At 32.1% G+C, this 16927-nt stretch overlaps 1 protein-coding gene and 1 long non-coding RNA gene across 15 annotated transcripts in view; one reads left to right on the plus strand and one right to left on the minus strand.

Annotated features, from left to right (window-relative positions):
• The window catches only part of LOC116428670 (uncharacterized), a 340086-nt gene that overhangs the window by 86357 nt on the left and 236802 nt on the right, over positions 1-16927 (minus strand). For all 14 annotated transcript variants that reach the window (XM_076371668.1, XM_076371669.1, XM_031980617.2 and 11 more), the window contains one exon: positions 1752-1831. In XM_076371668.1, the coding sequence (XP_076227783.1) occupies positions 1752-1831 (80 nt within the window). The remainder of the gene's footprint in view (positions 1-1751; positions 1832-16927) is intronic.
• The window catches only part of LOC143175017 (uncharacterized), a 66819-nt gene continuing 59501 nt past the window's right edge, over positions 9610-16927 (plus strand). Inside the window, exons 1-2 of the long non-coding RNA XR_012999582.1 lie at positions 9610-9670; positions 16084-16174. This is a non-coding gene — a long non-coding RNA (uncharacterized LOC143175017). The remainder of the gene's footprint in view (positions 9671-16083; positions 16175-16927) is intronic.

Here is a 16927-nt window from a genome sequence, read left to right on the forward strand (position 1 = left end):
AGGTGGAATGATTTTATTAAGTTAATGATTTTCTCTGTATTCTAAATACTTTCGTGGACCAATGTACGTCACATTTATTTTCAATCTTGCTATAACCAAAAACACTTTTATTATCAACGTAGTCATAGTAATTTCCACTTTAATAACAAATCAGAACTCGAATAAATAGAAATTTGCAGTTATAATATCATTTACAATGGAAATTATGCTTGATTTCATCAAAAGTGCGGAAGTACACTGCCGATCAAAAATTTGGAACCACTTGATATGTAACGTGACAAACTAAAAATTATATATCTTACAAGTATGTAAAATAAAACAACAAAAAGTATACATCTTTATATTTAACTAATTAGCATATGTCCATGTCCTTTTATCATAGAGAAAAATTCTCCAATAAAGGTCGTTTACAAAAAATGGAAGTTTTTCTTTTAACCTATGTATTGGTCCCAAACATTTGACCGGTAGTGTGTATTAAACATTTTTGTATACAGATGAGAAATGTATAAACTTTCGTTCGCACTGTCATTTATCGATTGATGCATATTAAAGAAAATGGAATAATTATTGTTTTAATGGAATCATAATACTCGAATTGAAACAATTAGAAATCTGATATAACCACCTGACTGCCTTCGCAATAAATACATATTATTAAGAATATTGATAATACAAAGATCTTACATAATTTCTGTTATAATTGTAATATAACAAAAATTCAAATATTCCGAGAGAATTAATTTTCATTATTCTTCTGAGTTCTTAATTACGAGTAAGGTAAAGGCACCAGTAATAGACGTGGCAGCAGTAGTTGACCATTTTTCAAAAAAAAGGAAAAAATATGGTTTTCAAAAATAACAATCATTCGATAAAGCCGCAATGAATATGCTGCAACATCTACCGACCCAATACACTTTTATCTGAATTAAATCGTTTATCGTAAAAACTGACGATTTATTTCATTAATGTTGCTTTTATGCTTCCGTACTGTAATTTCCCTAAGGTTGTCGTTAAGAAACAGTGTATAATTCATAGTAAAAGATTAACTTCTTTTCATTTGCATTTGTCTTTTTATTTGTAATTCGTCATAATCGTTGCAAATAAATAATATTAAAGTAATCACCTTTAGTGTTTTTGGTTTTGCAATAAGCGGTCAACTACTAACTGACATATGGTTAATCACTAGATAGTTTTTTCGTTTTCAAGGATGGTCAACTTCTGACGCAGTATTGAATTTTCAAAAATGTCTGTCAAATTTAGATAATATAATTACTTCAAAAAAGTTTGCTTTGTTACATAATGTAAAAAGTTTAAACAGCATTTCCTGCATTGAGTCGCTATTTAATAAAGGAGCAAGCGTTTACTTTTATTCACGCAGAAAATTTGTCTTAACTGCATAGTCAACTATTGGTGCTTTTACCTTAATTCTTTACGACATTATATTTTCTGCGAAATTGAAAAAGAAATAAAATCCGGTAGTCAGGAGGATAAGTCTGATGAATTTATCATGTTCGATCCATCGTGGACGCGTGTATCATCGTTCGGAAACAGCCGCGCGTACATAACGTGTTTATCGTCGGTTATGAATTCGAGAAGATTCGCTTGTACACCGTCAGTAAATACAACATGCGTAAAACTGCACTCTAAAATACGAAAACGTTACAGTACAAGGTACGTACATAGAAGCATATCGGATGCGCTACGGGAGGAAGGATCGTAGTGCTTCCTGCTGTAGAAGCGGATGTACTCACCTGAGGGCCTACTTCCCCGGCGTCTCCTTTCTTTCCTTTTTTCCCTCTTTGTCCAGCAGGACCTCGTTTCCCGGGTGGACCTATGGAAGAACGAACGATAAATTGACACGCACCGTGACCTAACGTACGCCCATCTGTCCACTGTTTTTATGTAAATTATAATGAAATTTTCTTATCGACCTTTGAATCGTATCATAAATTACTACATTACCTAGGGATGTTTTATCACCTGTCATTTTATAGTTTTATATAAACATCTACGTGTACCTTGTTTATTGTTATACTTAATTTATCCAAAATACATTTCGTACCAATTGAATTCACGAAGTTAAGTTTCTTCGAAACGAGATAAGCTGTCTATGTTACACGAAAGATGAATAAATGTTATTTCGTAGCACTAACATATTGACCGCCATGGTGGTCATCGACGGCCGGAGCTTCTAGATTCTTTGAAAGCAATAATAATAAAATATTGATGCCGAATGAAAATATTTAATCACACAAGTAACTAAATAATAACATAACTGAAGAACTATGATATCAAATCATTAATAATTGATTCTAATTCAATTTGTCTTGGTTACGAAAGAATAAGTAACATTATAAAAGACGCTCAAAATTTTCGTGACAGTCAACGTGTTAACCCCATGCCGTACAATATCGAGTTAGACTTGTGAGGAAGTCCCCAAATCGAAGATAGAAGGTTTGAATGTCGTTGAATTGCTTTTGGTACAAATTAACACGTTGAATGCCATGGAAGCCACCGGTGACCCCCAACCAAATCAAATCACTATAATTCACTCAATTAAACGATGATTAGATTTCCATATTATAAATAATATTACCTAGAGCAGTAACATTCAACGAGATAAACGTGCAATAACAATAACGTAGTTCAATTCAATAATTCAATATTATATGTTCCCTAATTTCGTGTATTTTGTTCCGTGAAATTGTGCGGTGTTCAACGTGTTAAATACTATTAAACGCGGATATAGATAAATTTGGAATTCTTCTTTGCTTTAGGGTAAATTATTGATGTAAAGTTACTTTAGAAAAAAAAAGAAATCGTAAATCAAGGGGTTAATAAACGTTATTCAGTATTCGGGAATCAAGGTCTGTCGTTCTACGTTTGATCCGTAAATAGTGTATTCAAAAAAGGGTCCCGACCTGCGATGTGAACTAACTACATATGTACATACACCTGTCCCTCCATATACGCGGAGCGTCCATTGTACGTGGATTCATTTTACATCAATGAAAATCGCGTTAATAGAGTCTGCCAGTAGAAAACAAAATAAAATATAGGAAAGAAAAGCTGGTATAAGTTTTAGAAATACATATTTATTTTGCACATTTTAACAAAATAATAATAATAATGACATTTCAGAAAACAAAAATAAGTTTTAATTCGCTGTCAGTAAATTAGAACCATCTAAATACATACCGCGTGTAAATAGTACCATGTAAATAGTGTTATAATTTACCGCGTAAACAAGAGACTCGCGTAACAGAAGTGCCATGTAAATGGAGGGACAGGTGTAATGTGGCGAGAAACAGAGATTGGACGACGCAGTAACATTGGGTTATCATATAAATAATGCGGTGTTAATGTACATGTATTTAGTTAGTGCGAATAATAAATCACAGAATACGATCGTATTATTCGAATATTTGACATATAAGAATTATAAATAAAATTTATTTAAGAAATTTTTAAATATACCTTCTTATAAATATTATGTTATATAATAAATAATATAATATTATATATTTTATTCATAAGGATTATAAATAAAATCTATTTATGAAATTTTTAAATATGCCTTTTTATAAGTATTTTATTCATTTTGATTAATTTATACTAAAATGAACACGTTTATTATTTAACCAAGTATTTTAATAGCGTGGATTGCATTTTCTGTTGCTTTCTCATATTTTTGTACGTGTAATGATAAACTCGTAGTACTTTGTTCAAGTCTTTATTAATTCACGTTGATCCATGTTTGGACGGTTTCATTTTTATGTAAAACATCGTATCGATAAAAGAAATCTTGCGAACCTCGCATTAACTGAATTTTTATTCGCACTATACTTCTTTATTACCTGTGTCCCGTCGCGAAATAAAATAAGACGGTCGATCATTAAAAGGTCGCGTTACGGCTTCGTGTATGGGCTTGGTTTATGACACGGGCGAGAACGTTTGAGCGTAAGGGGCGGTAAGCTAGGGCCTGACCCGCCGCCGATCGTAGAGACCGGGTTTGGACTTGCCGCCCCGTTAGAAGGTGTCCCTGCCATAAACCATGCAAATTTTCACGCAACGTCGAAGGTCACTCGCGGACATGTGAACTCGCACATGGTACCAAGGTAACGGGATTTTCCGCCGTTGCTAGACTTGCGCTTTTTCCAAAAAACTCAGCAGCTTCTTGCACCCACTCTACGGTCGTTCCTTTTCCACGCATCGAAGAAGGGGGCGAAATTCGTTATTTTAGGGGTGCAAGAGCGGCGATGAATATAGTCGAAAACGAGAGTCCAACACATACGATTAGACGCAACCAAGTTGAATGTTCGGAACTATTGGGAATTTCATAATTCTTCCTCGCGAACAACTTAGTTAACACTTTGACTGGCAGGTAAATACTCAAACTCGTATGCAGTCGAAACAGTTTTCATAATAAAACAGAAACTAAAAAGTCAAAATTCTTTATAACGGTTGCTCTACGGTCTTTCTTATATCTCGTGTATCCAACAAAATTCGATTCGTCGGATACGTTACTAAGAAAATGAATGTTTAAGTTTATGTAAAAAATGGTGTCACCCGAATTTGGGTGACGTGGCAGTTAAAGTATTAAATGTACCACTTGCTCCGCCAAGCGGATCTAGGTGCCCAAATGTAAGTAGGCCAGCACCACGCGATCGTTCGAGGATAAAACGCGTCAATGTCCGAGAACACGTACTGCTAGGAGATTACTTGATGGCTACACTGAGAAATTCGGATGATTGATCCGTTTTCATTTCTTCTCACCCAATTGTCTGTTGATTTTATGTCTTAGTCTCTAATATTTTCAATCGTTGATTTACAGTTCGTCGATACAGTTACGCGTAACCAATCAAAACTATGAAACTGTAAATTAGAAAGACACCTCTTGCTCCTGTGTGTTCCGCTAAACATCAAGTCATCTCCCAACTGTACTGTGCAGCTCTCACGTCTCGAGTCAATTCTAAAAGCTAAAAGTACACAGGGGCAAGGAGAATTGCGGTAAACATAAAAAGCCGCCGTTGCGTAGAAACGAAATTCGACGTCAATGTTCGTTACACCTAACTCCGTCGCATTCTGTCCCGCCTACTTTCTTCGTCATGCGGCTCGGCCAATGACATCAACTGTTGTTTTATAGTTATTGACGCGAGCATCCTGAGTGGAAAAGTCCTCTTGCCCCTGTGACTTTTTGATTTTTAGGATTAACTCATGATATACGAGCTGCATAGTGCCACCTCGGCGATACAACCTGTTTTCCACCACTCTAACAGTACCTGTACTCTGTTTTTTTGATAAATTAAAATAAACAAAAACCTTTTTAATCCAATCATACTATACAGACAAATGATTTATGGACAATGAACGAGAAACATTCTAGATTAAAAAATGTTCTGTTTATCTCAATTTCACAAAATAAAAAGAAATACACGAAAATTGCATTATTTATGGAATGACTCGATACTTAAATGGCGAGCAAACCGCTGCGTTCGCCGTGTTGAAATTAAAATTAAATAATTTAACCAGCCGTGTTCGGTTATTCATCGTCAAAGATACTGTTGAAACACCGACGTCGGCGTGTGAAACACGTTGCGTATCGTTGCAGAACGTAAAATTGATTAACTTCGAGGCACACGAATTTTGAGGGAATGCTTTAGCTTTGATCGTCGGTTGCGTTACGTTTAATAACAAGGTTTGTAATAAAAGCATTATCGTAGGAACCTCGCCGTAACACGGGGACATCGATGCGGAAAAATGGTTTCGAACGCTTTTAACGTTTCCCACGTCCCTCCCGTTCTATCACAACGACCACCCGCTGGGATTGCTAGTTCATCTTTCCACTTAACTGACACGACCGGAACATGTTGTTTTAACAAACCCAATTTTTGAATAGCTAGTGAGGTCGTCAAGTTAAACTGTCGCGTTCAAAACACGTTATCCTCGCGTGCTTTCTTGCTGTTCGGTTTTTCTTCTTTTCTAAGGATTATGTTGACCTCTCGCAGAAGTAATGTCGTTCATGCCTTCCTCATAAATGTAGAAGTACAGTAGGATTTTAATTTGGTTATATTTTATCTCTATATTTTAACACTAACCGTACCGGCACTTTCTGTATACCTATTTCTGTTGTAAGCAGGCAAATAATTAACTACAAAAGAAAGGTAAGTAAGTTAGATAATAAATTTGTCTTAGTGGAAACAGAAACAAGAGAGAACATGATTGAAATAATCTTGAAAATAAATAGTTTAGCTCCAATACTATAATGAATGTCTAAAGAAACTAATTTACATACATCTATTTGCATTCAATTTACATCGTCTGAAGAATAATTTACATACATAATGATTACATATTAATCGTATTAAATGCTCGGTAGTTCTAGTGTTAAATCGGATAATTGAACCGTTTATTTTCAAAGTGGCTTAACGCCACTTAAAAAAGGTAAAAAAACCATTAAAGAATAAACAAAGTATATGAAATTGTAACTATTATAATGATTAACTTGATTTTATTTTAAAATGGACTTAACTCGCTTTCAAAATAAACGATTCAATTAATTTAATTGGATACACTTTCGAGATATGAAACAGGAGAGATACACAATTAATTCACTCAATCGTCATCCCATTTTCTAACTTTTTGTAATACATGCGCATTTCTATAAACGTTTACATGACTGTTATGTATTAAAGACTAATTGTAACTCTATATTCATTAATAGAACAAATAAGCGACGAAACTAACCAACTCTATCTATTTTGCTCATCAATCTATAACTGTAATTGTACAGAGATTATTATTTCGATTATTATACTCCACGAGAGTTTTTTTTTTAGTTATTTTTTCACCATTAATAGAACAATTATTAAAAAGGACTGTATATTTTTCTGGAAAAAAATATTAATTTTATTTACAAATTTTATGTAGAATAAATATAAACGTTTGGATTGTAGAATCTTTTCACTTACTGTGTCAGCATAAATGTGCTTTCGGCGAAATAATACCTGTTGCTTATCAGAGCGTGTGCAATTGAAACTCTTTACGAACACTTCCATAATGCTAGAAATAATGAAAAAGTAGGGTTCTTAACACTTTATTTACCGCTCCTGATCAAGGCAAGCATTCATTAACTAAAAAATACAGTTCTCGTCATCACGTAGGAGTAGTAAAACAGTACGTTTTTACTTGTAAAGCTTTTTAATTTTTAAATCAAAGCATAAGGGAATCTTGTAATGTCGTTTTGATTTCTTTTGTTTCAAATTAGCGTAATTTTAACGAGTTACCGATTGTTAAGCATTTGAAATCGAAAAGCCGATTAATAGGCTTGCGGTAGATACGTAGCGTTAAGACAGAATAAAATGTTGAGTACGGTCATTGAATTCCATGGTTCAAATCAACTATTCGAAACTTGTTATTGAGTCTAAACCGCAATGTCGATAGTGTTTAGAGAGTTCGAACCATTTGAAGTTAGTTTCATTCTGAGAGGATTAATAGGAATTGAAAATTTTGATACTTTACCATGTAACGATCGAGGCAAAGCATCTCGATATAATAACAGGTAATTACCTGTTGGTTTCTACATGATTATTTAAATACTCGACGAATGGAATTCGCAGTTTACATGTATTTGCATCTTGATTATCGTAGTTTTTATAAGTTTTTACTTGATGAAAATACTGAGAGAGCAAATTATCAACATCTATCAAATATTCACTCGTTTAGAAAAATGTAAAACATCCGTGCCCGTTAGTTGGATAAAATATTTGACTTTTATCCTCTTTTCAGTAATTATCGAGGTATGCACGCGGGGAATATCTTTGGAATTTTTACTACAATATAAAAGAGAAGAGAAAAACACGATGCATGGATAGATATTCAATTTATTTGCCTCAATTATCACCAAAAGCATGTACTTACTTTTATTAGTAATAATGCCATTTAACATTGAACGTATAGTGACTGGTCAAATAACAATTTTTATATTTAATTCAGAATTTTACATTTTCTTTCACCCATTTAACACTAGGTTTACGAAACACGTCACTTTGATACATATCGAATTTTAGAAACATTATTTGGTCTATTTATAAATCCCTAATTTCCATGATCTAAACGAAAGAACATTAATTTTTCTAGAAACAATAGAATAAACCGTACAATAAACATCTGTAAATCTAGTGTTAACTTTACATCAATCATTAAATTGTTCAATTACTCTGTTTTACAATTTTCCATTTGTTTCTATTTCCACTACGAAAAGATTATTATCTAACTTGTTTACGGTCATTTCATAACCAATTATTTGATTAGAAATAGATAAGTATGAACAAAGTGCCGGTACGTTTAGTGTTAAGGGGATTTGAAAACCTTTGCACTGCTGTACCGTGAAAAAATAGGAAAAAATCTAGAAAAGAGGAGTCTCAAAGCAATTAATAAACTCGTGAAAAGATTTCTTCGTTCGAGGGTCGCCATCGACGATGAAGATGGAAAAGCCATTGAAGACATCTGTTTGATGCCTCCTGCTATTAAAAATACGCGGTCTGGCAAAGAAAAATAAGGTCAACAGGAAGATCCAGTTCCAACGATAGCAGAGAGACTCGACGAAAGAAAAGGAAGAATAAAAACTGAAGGGAGAATACATTTTCCTTCTCTTCATTTCTTTTTCATATCGATATCCACGTCGAATTTCGAATAAAACCATTTCAGAGAGGCTAACATAACTGTGAAGAAATAATGAACAAAATTTTCGAGAAACTGTAGTTCATTGTTGGTAAAACGATTTCATTACTTTTATTTAAACAAGATGATTTGTAAATGGACAGCGACACTTTAAGAAATGTACTTACGAATATGCAAGATGTTCAATTAACTTTCATTGCGCAGGTAGATTACAAGTTTTTATTTTAAGTGTGACATAAGTCTAAAAACAATTAGAAGTTGTTATTTTTAATATTCTGTCTTCTATAGTAATACATACGGCTGTATAACATATAAATCATTTTTCTTCTAAACTTTTTTATATGGTAACAGATTTACTTTGAAATTTAAATTTAGTAAAAAGTATCGATTTGTATATATCCTTACGTCGCAGCACAAGGGTTAAATAGGTTTTCCAATTTACATTTTAAAGCACAAGTTTGCATGTTGTTATCCACCATAGACGATCGCTGAGAATTTTTTTTATGTCATATCGTTTCACGAACCCACACAAAAATTTTTGATAATTTAACAGTATTCGTAGAAAAGATAGTAAGTATAAAGCTTCGAATTTTTCGGAAGGAAGAAGAAAATTACATACTATTACGATGAGTATACTGTAATATTGCCGTAATGATGATTTCTGTCAGTACTGTCAGTATTATTGATAACTGATTACAAAAATCAAAAATTGCACCGAAATTGTATATTACAAAATAATAAATAAAATTTTCCAATTTTAGCATTTACCGTATTTTTTTAGAAAAACTCTTCAATCATATATCAATTCTAAAGGTGATGGAACATCGATACTTAGATAAGGATTGAATTACAGTGATTTTTACGGTCGTCGGATACGATGGCGATTCTTGGAATACACAAATAGCACTTCTACTTTAGTAGACGGCACGTACCGGTTGAATTACAAGCATCGCTATCGAGTGATAAAACTGAAGAGGGAATATGACCGGTAAGCGAAGTTGTTAACGATAGTTAATGAAAAACCATGCACCAACCATCTAATACCAATAAATTCCATACGGTATTACGAACATCACTGGCCAAAGCAAAAGAATATAAAACACTTTTAATAACTAGTTATATAGCTGTGATCGACGAGTATATTCCTCATGAAAAAATGGCAATAACTTGTGTTACTACGAGTATACTCGTCGCGTGGAAAAAGTAGTTACATAAAAGTAGTTGCTAGTTAAATTGCAATTTTAGTGAATACCGAAGTATATTCGTAAATTTCAAGATGTTTAAAATATTCAGAGAACAAGACAAAATACGAGGAACGAATAAAAAAATAAAACGAATATTATAGAAAAACGATATACAGCGTGAATTTTAGTGCGCAATTTGGACGCACAGAAAAGTGCAGAGGTCACCATAGCTACTTGGATAAATAGATGTTTCATGCATTTATCAAATGCTTATAATCATTTTATCTCACCGTGATCAGAAACTATCACGATCGAACATATTGATTAAACTTTATATACTTAAATTCAATAATATTTCCTTTTCTAGTTCTTACTCGTGTAACACTAAAATTATATCGTACTATATATTATATATTTTTTATATTTAGAAATTAATCGGGGGAGACGAGGCAAAATGAAACGTATCGTGACAAACGGAAAGAAAATTAAAGTGTTTCTACTAAAAAGTAAACGTGAGCTGTTCCTAAGCAAAAACATTCATAACACGCATTCATCGAAAATATACTAATACAATAAAGTATTTTGAAGTTCAATGCAAGCTGTTTTATATACAGAAAAATGTATCACAAGAATGGTTATGAAAATGAAAAATAATATGACAATTTGGTAGATGCAATGCAAATAATGACTAATTTTCAAATTTTTTATTAGTCTCCAAAGCAAGTTAGTTTTCAAACTTTGTATTTTGGTAAGAACAAAATATAGTGTATATGTAATTCAAGAAGCAAATATAATTTGTTGAAACCGAATGCAATAATCAATGCTTATATGTATAACAACAGATCAGTACATTCAATTTCACGGTAGAAGAAAAAAATGAACGTGTGAATTAATTGAAATTATTGAAACACTGTTCAATTAAAAAATATTAGTTACGTATCATAATTGGGAAACAATGTATTATGGGTTTTTGTTATCACGGATAAAGTCTATGTAAGACCTGCTAACCGTACTTGGTACATCATTTAAGAACAATAAAACGTGAACAATTATATATAAACGAATTAAATTATATTCTTTGTCGAACACAATGTTTCGAAAGCTTAATTGCTATGTAAACGAGAAATTTAAAGCATCACATACAGTAACCAAAGAAAAATTAGAATAAAAATTTTAATCATAGCTTATTGCAAATTCATTTTATTTTTCCACGTAGAATCACCCCTTAACCCCTTACTTTATGGTTTCTTTTATAACTGTGCTTGATGAAACTATTTTTTTGTTCATAACTTAGTAGAAAAATAAGTTTACTTTAATAGTTACTCGAATGGTAATGGAAGTTTACTCTAATTAAAGTTTACTCTAATGGTTAATGATTGGCAATAGGAAAGCAGTATTTAATTTCTATTCAAAAAAACTAAATGATATTTAGATCTGTTGAATTCAGTTTAAAATTGTCATCACGAGTCTGACACGATATGATAGTGTAAGGAGTTAAATGGATAAACATCTACAAATGAATTCTAATTGTAGGTAATTACAATTTCATCATCCTCGATTTTCGTATTACATATTTTGCCATGTAGAATTACCCCTTGAAAGGATAAACATTTACAAATGAATTCACCATTCTCGACTCCACTCCAGGCACTTAAATGTTATTATAAGGAGTGAAGCGATTCGAGTGGATTAGACAATCAAGGTTCGGCAGTTATTAAGTGCTATACGGATTTACGCTTTCTACTAACTCGACTCATAAGTTGTCGTCTACCACACCTCGTTTACCGGTCATATTTTCCTCTTGGCTTCATTCTACGCCGACAACGACGACGAGGATTACCATAAATGGAAAGCATACGGAAGAACCGAAAAGTGAAAGATTTTTACTGTCTTTTTTATCACCAACATAATATATAAAAATACAATATATAATATATGTATCGAGCAATTTGAGCGATTTATTCCATTGCTTTATTTGCAAAAATATACGAATTTATTAGTAATTTACAATTTTTAATAAGTGTTTATAATTTCAGTAATCGTAGAATAAAAACTCTGGAATAGTCATTTGAACCTAACCAATAGTTCTAGTTTTAACGACATAAGGGTAACTGTAAGATAATAGTTCTGTTTTGGGAACGGAAAGAGTTCATTCCCTGCTCGATAGGAATTGACACACTATAGAAAAACACGCAAAGGAAAGGTAACATACCAAATCCTTCTTTATTTCATTTTTGGTGAAAATTCAATCAAAATGAATAACCAGTAATAAATTGTAACAAAACGCTGGAATGATAGGATAATTTCCACCTCTGGATCAAATAAATGCTTTATTTCATAAAATATACCACAAAGTACCATTGGGATGGAGAGCGGTGCAATTGAAGCGGATCGTTTGTCCAACTGAAATTTTTAATCACACTCTGGGACGTATTTTCCTGTTCTCTTTCTGTAAAGCCCTGTATGACCTACATGAAAAACAATTCTTTTTTAATCCTACCAAAGATATTTTTTAAAATCATTTCACGTGGAATAGCGTATTAGAATCAGAAGAAAAACTGTATTGCAAGTGAAATCAGAATTAAACGATACGTTGACCGAAACACAGCACTGTACTAAGCAGAACTGAGTGGAACTTCGAATTGATCAGAACTACCCAGAACCCAGAACTGGACAAAACATGTTTAACGTATTAGAACTTCGCGCGGATCAGAGCTGTGTAGAATTTTCAGCAATCCAGAACTTTATACGGTTGCTATTAACTCTTTTTGCATAACTGATGATAGAATGTGATTGGTAAACATAGAAATAATTGGAATATATAGTAAATACCATTGTATTCACTAATATATTTGATTATTTACTGATTGTATTAATTGATTATTTGATTATTTATTGATTGTATTAATTGATTATTTGATTATTTATTGATTGTATTAATTAATTACTTGATTATTTATTGATTACATTAACTGGTTGTTTGATTCTTTATTTATTACATTAATTACTTATTTGATTATTTATTAAATAAAGACGATGCTAGAAACCACTAAAATATATAACATGAAAACGTACACAAAATATTCCACCTGTGTCAATTGCATTGCAGTCTATGTACACGTTTCCATGAAAATATATTGACACAAATTACAAATTTATACGATCTCGAAAGAAAGTCATTGATATTTGTTATAATGTTCGTATCAATTTAAATTTCAACAACTAATGGATAAAACACAAATGATACATAAACTTTTTTCCAGTAGTCTCTCGGTGAGCCTCAGAGTGTTCACATGCGCACGCTTTACTGTTGAATATGCATTGACAAACATTCGGTGCATGGGTATTCATAAAAACGGAACTTTTCCATAGTATCGAATGCTGTTTTCGGATAGGCGGATATAATCGTAATCTAATATGTGATTTGATCTAACATTTACGAATCTAGTTAACGCATCGCGTAACATGAATGGAAAATATGGTTTTCACGTAAATAATTATCCATGTAACTTTACTAATTACCACATCATTTAGAAAATATTAAATTTTCTGATTGTTTGCTCAAAATATATTAGATAACAATAAAACATTTGAATTGTTTTTACATATAACGATACACGTTAATCTCGTTGAAAGTCACCGGCCATGCAGCTCAGGTTTCTGAAATTTAGCCAGTACGCAATATGTTAATCTCTACATGAATAGATAAGTTAAACTCTTACGCTGGAATTACGTGCTTCGTACTTATACAGGATAAGTTTTCCAATCGTGCTGCTTGAATTTACTTGTAAACCATTTATCACATACAAAAAATGTTTCAAACAAAAGTTATTCAGTATCAGTCAAACCAACCGTATTTTCGTCAACCGTAATTTCTACGCTTGACGCAAAACAATTTCCGCTTCGAAGATTCTTTTACCCAACAAATAAATGTCGGTGTACGATCAAACGACTCACCCTGCATATTTATGTATCTCGAGATGTTTTTGTTCCAAAATTGCTAACGACGCTTTACGTACGTCGATAATCTTGTTGCATTACATATTTCAGATTGTTTTGAATCCTACCGTTTTGTACAAAATTATTAAGAAGAAAAATTACTTATACTACATATGTAAAAATTGATTGCAAGCGCAAAGGGTTAAAAATTAAATGTACAGGATTTTTATTGTTTAGTTTTTACGAACAGCACTCGTAGAATATTCTTCTTGTAAAAAATTCAAATAAATCAAAAGTTTTATATAACGATTCACAAGCCAATGGAAGATATTCAAAATAAAATAGCTTTACGCTGGCATGCATACTTCAGTACTAGCTAAAAATATATTACGGCGATGTTTACCCTTTCAAATTAACGAAGTGGAGGAAGAAATATCTAGATTTCAGAAAAACAGGAAACAACGGATAGAACTGTATGTTACATGGTAAACACGACCGTTGGAAAAATATGCGGACGAGGAGCCTCAACACCTAATTTCCTTGCATGCAAACAATTGGTACAAACAAATCACGTCACAGTTGCAGCGACCGTGCATTTCGTGAACAAATAGTAGCAATTAAAAAGGGTTATTGTTTAAAATTGAAACTTGATGCTGTTTCATGTTTGCTAAAACTTGAGAAAAATAAGATCACTTTACCACAACCTCTTGTACGTAGAATGTCTAGCGCATGGTTTAAACTGAATAACATAAGGAGTACGACTGCACTTTGTGTTAGTTAATTTATTCGTATTTTTTAGGAAACAGGAGTTCTCAGAAACTCCGCTGGAGTAATTTCTTGAAGAAAATATAAACTGAGGTTTTTATTATTAACCCTTTGCGCTGGCAATGATTTGAGAGATTCACTAATCTTGGTTATTAATCATTTTGTACAGAATGATAAATTTTAAAGTAATCTGGAATGTGTAATGCAATAGAATTATCGATGTGTGTAACACGGTGTTGGCAATTTTGGAACAAAAACATTGCGACGTGCATGGCACGTCATTTCAGCGCGACAGGTTAATATACGCACATTATTATCGATATAATTAAAGTGCAAGCAAATTTCACATTTATTATTAAGTGATAGCGTCTAGAAAATTGTTAACAATATATTTAACTTTTAAACATAAAGTTCTGTACAACATAAAACAAGAATTTTACAACATATTATCTTATTATTTATTATATTGTAAAATTCCTGCTTTATAAACTCTTTACACTTCATTTATATCTGTAAATTGTCTGTGCTAAAGGGTACACGCCTATCAAAGGAATAAAGAAATAAATGCAAAAATAAACAAACAAATAAATAAAGAAAGAAAGAAAGAAAGAAATATACATAGTTAATAATGGTTAGCTATGCTTTCATTATATGCACAATAAATAATAAAATAATAAGAAATAAAGAATTAAATTTGAAATTTCACCCACCAATTAGTTTTTTGGCAGAGCTGTTAAAGCTATTTAAATGTCCAGAAAATACATCAATTTGATGACTAAATCTATTAGTTTCTGTACATATTCTAGTCGTTGGATTAAAAAATTTAAAATCGCTTCTAAATAGTCGATTCTAAAAATTAGTGGCTATCAAGTACATTTTATATTAGCGTTAAAATGAATGCAGTGTAGAAGAACAGAACAACAGACATTATTATTGATAACATAAAAAATATCAGGTATAATTTGTGAAGTACATATGTAAACAATGCTTAGTTACATAATTTACGCATCACATAAAACATGTATCAAATTAGCTCCACGGCATTAATTTGTCGACGAGTCTATCCTGATTGAAGAATATATCAGACAAGCAGCCTGATCATGAGCGTTATCACATCATATAGGTACTTTACATATATTTTGCATATATTTTGAATGTATTTTGCATATTTTGATATGCGACTGCATAAACATGCGGGATCTGCTTATAACTAATCCGGTTGACATCAAATTTCGTTCGAAAATGTATCCAAAAGGATTCGCGTTTAAACGTTTAACGAAAGATTATTTTTTCGCATTTTGAGAAATTATTTAACACGTTCACACCAGCGTGATGGCTCGTCACATACACAAATATGTCACATCATCAAATATGTATTTCGTTAAATTGGTTTGGTAAATAGAAAACATTGCCCTATAGTTGAGAATTAATTTATTTATTGTTAACTTCTTATAATATTAATAACTTTGATAATATTATCAAATATTTTAATTACGTTGGAATTATTTTTCAGAATGACAATTGTACGGCTGTATAAAATGTAGTGGATAATTATCGGTTATTGTCAACGCTCACAACGAGTAGGTTAAAAACATACTAGACAGGTAAGTGAAGAATGTTAATCCAAGAGCAAGTAGAATTCTAAATGTTCTTCCGGGCCATTTACATGAGATAGTATCTGAATAACAATACAATTGCATAGCTGCATCTGGAACATTAAAATATTTCCGAGCAATTGGACAAAAGCTTGAACGACTATAACACTCGGTCAAGTAAAAGCAAATAATCTCTAGATATCTATTGTCCTATTGCTTTATCTTGTACCTTCTACCAGGTGGTTCATGCAATTGTTTAAACTACAACTTCATTACCATTGCAGTTATCGAAAAATGTCAAAGGATGAAAATAACTAGTTTAAAAATCTTTAAAAATAAAAATGTATATTTCCTTCACATAGATAGATTCTGTAAAAAAATATTAATTGCTAAAATATTTCTGAAATATATCTTTCATTGAGTAAGATACTTAACACGATTAGGTCCTGTAAAATTCGAAACTTCAAAAAAATTATTGAGACCACCTACATATCAAATATACTCAAGAATAAAGAAAGCTACTTGAAAATACTGCTTGGCAATCTATTGAAGTTCTACAAAATAATAAAAGACTCATACAGTCACGCGAATCCGTAAATACAATCGTTGAAGCTGTCCCTCTACTGTTGGCCATAACATCTGTTTATCTTATCCCCGTATCCTGTGCTATTGGTCTTTACGTGGCCATTTTCTTCTTGCACATAACAACACTGCTCTTTGGTTAGTTATGACTGAGTATCCGAGTAACTTCAGGGATAGCTG

Source organism: Nomia melanderi, chromosome 10 (assembly GCF_051020985.1).
Source record: "Nomia melanderi isolate GNS246 chromosome 10, iyNomMela1, whole genome shotgun sequence".
Classification (NCBI taxonomy): domain Eukaryota; kingdom Metazoa; phylum Arthropoda; class Insecta; order Hymenoptera; family Halictidae; genus Nomia; species Nomia melanderi.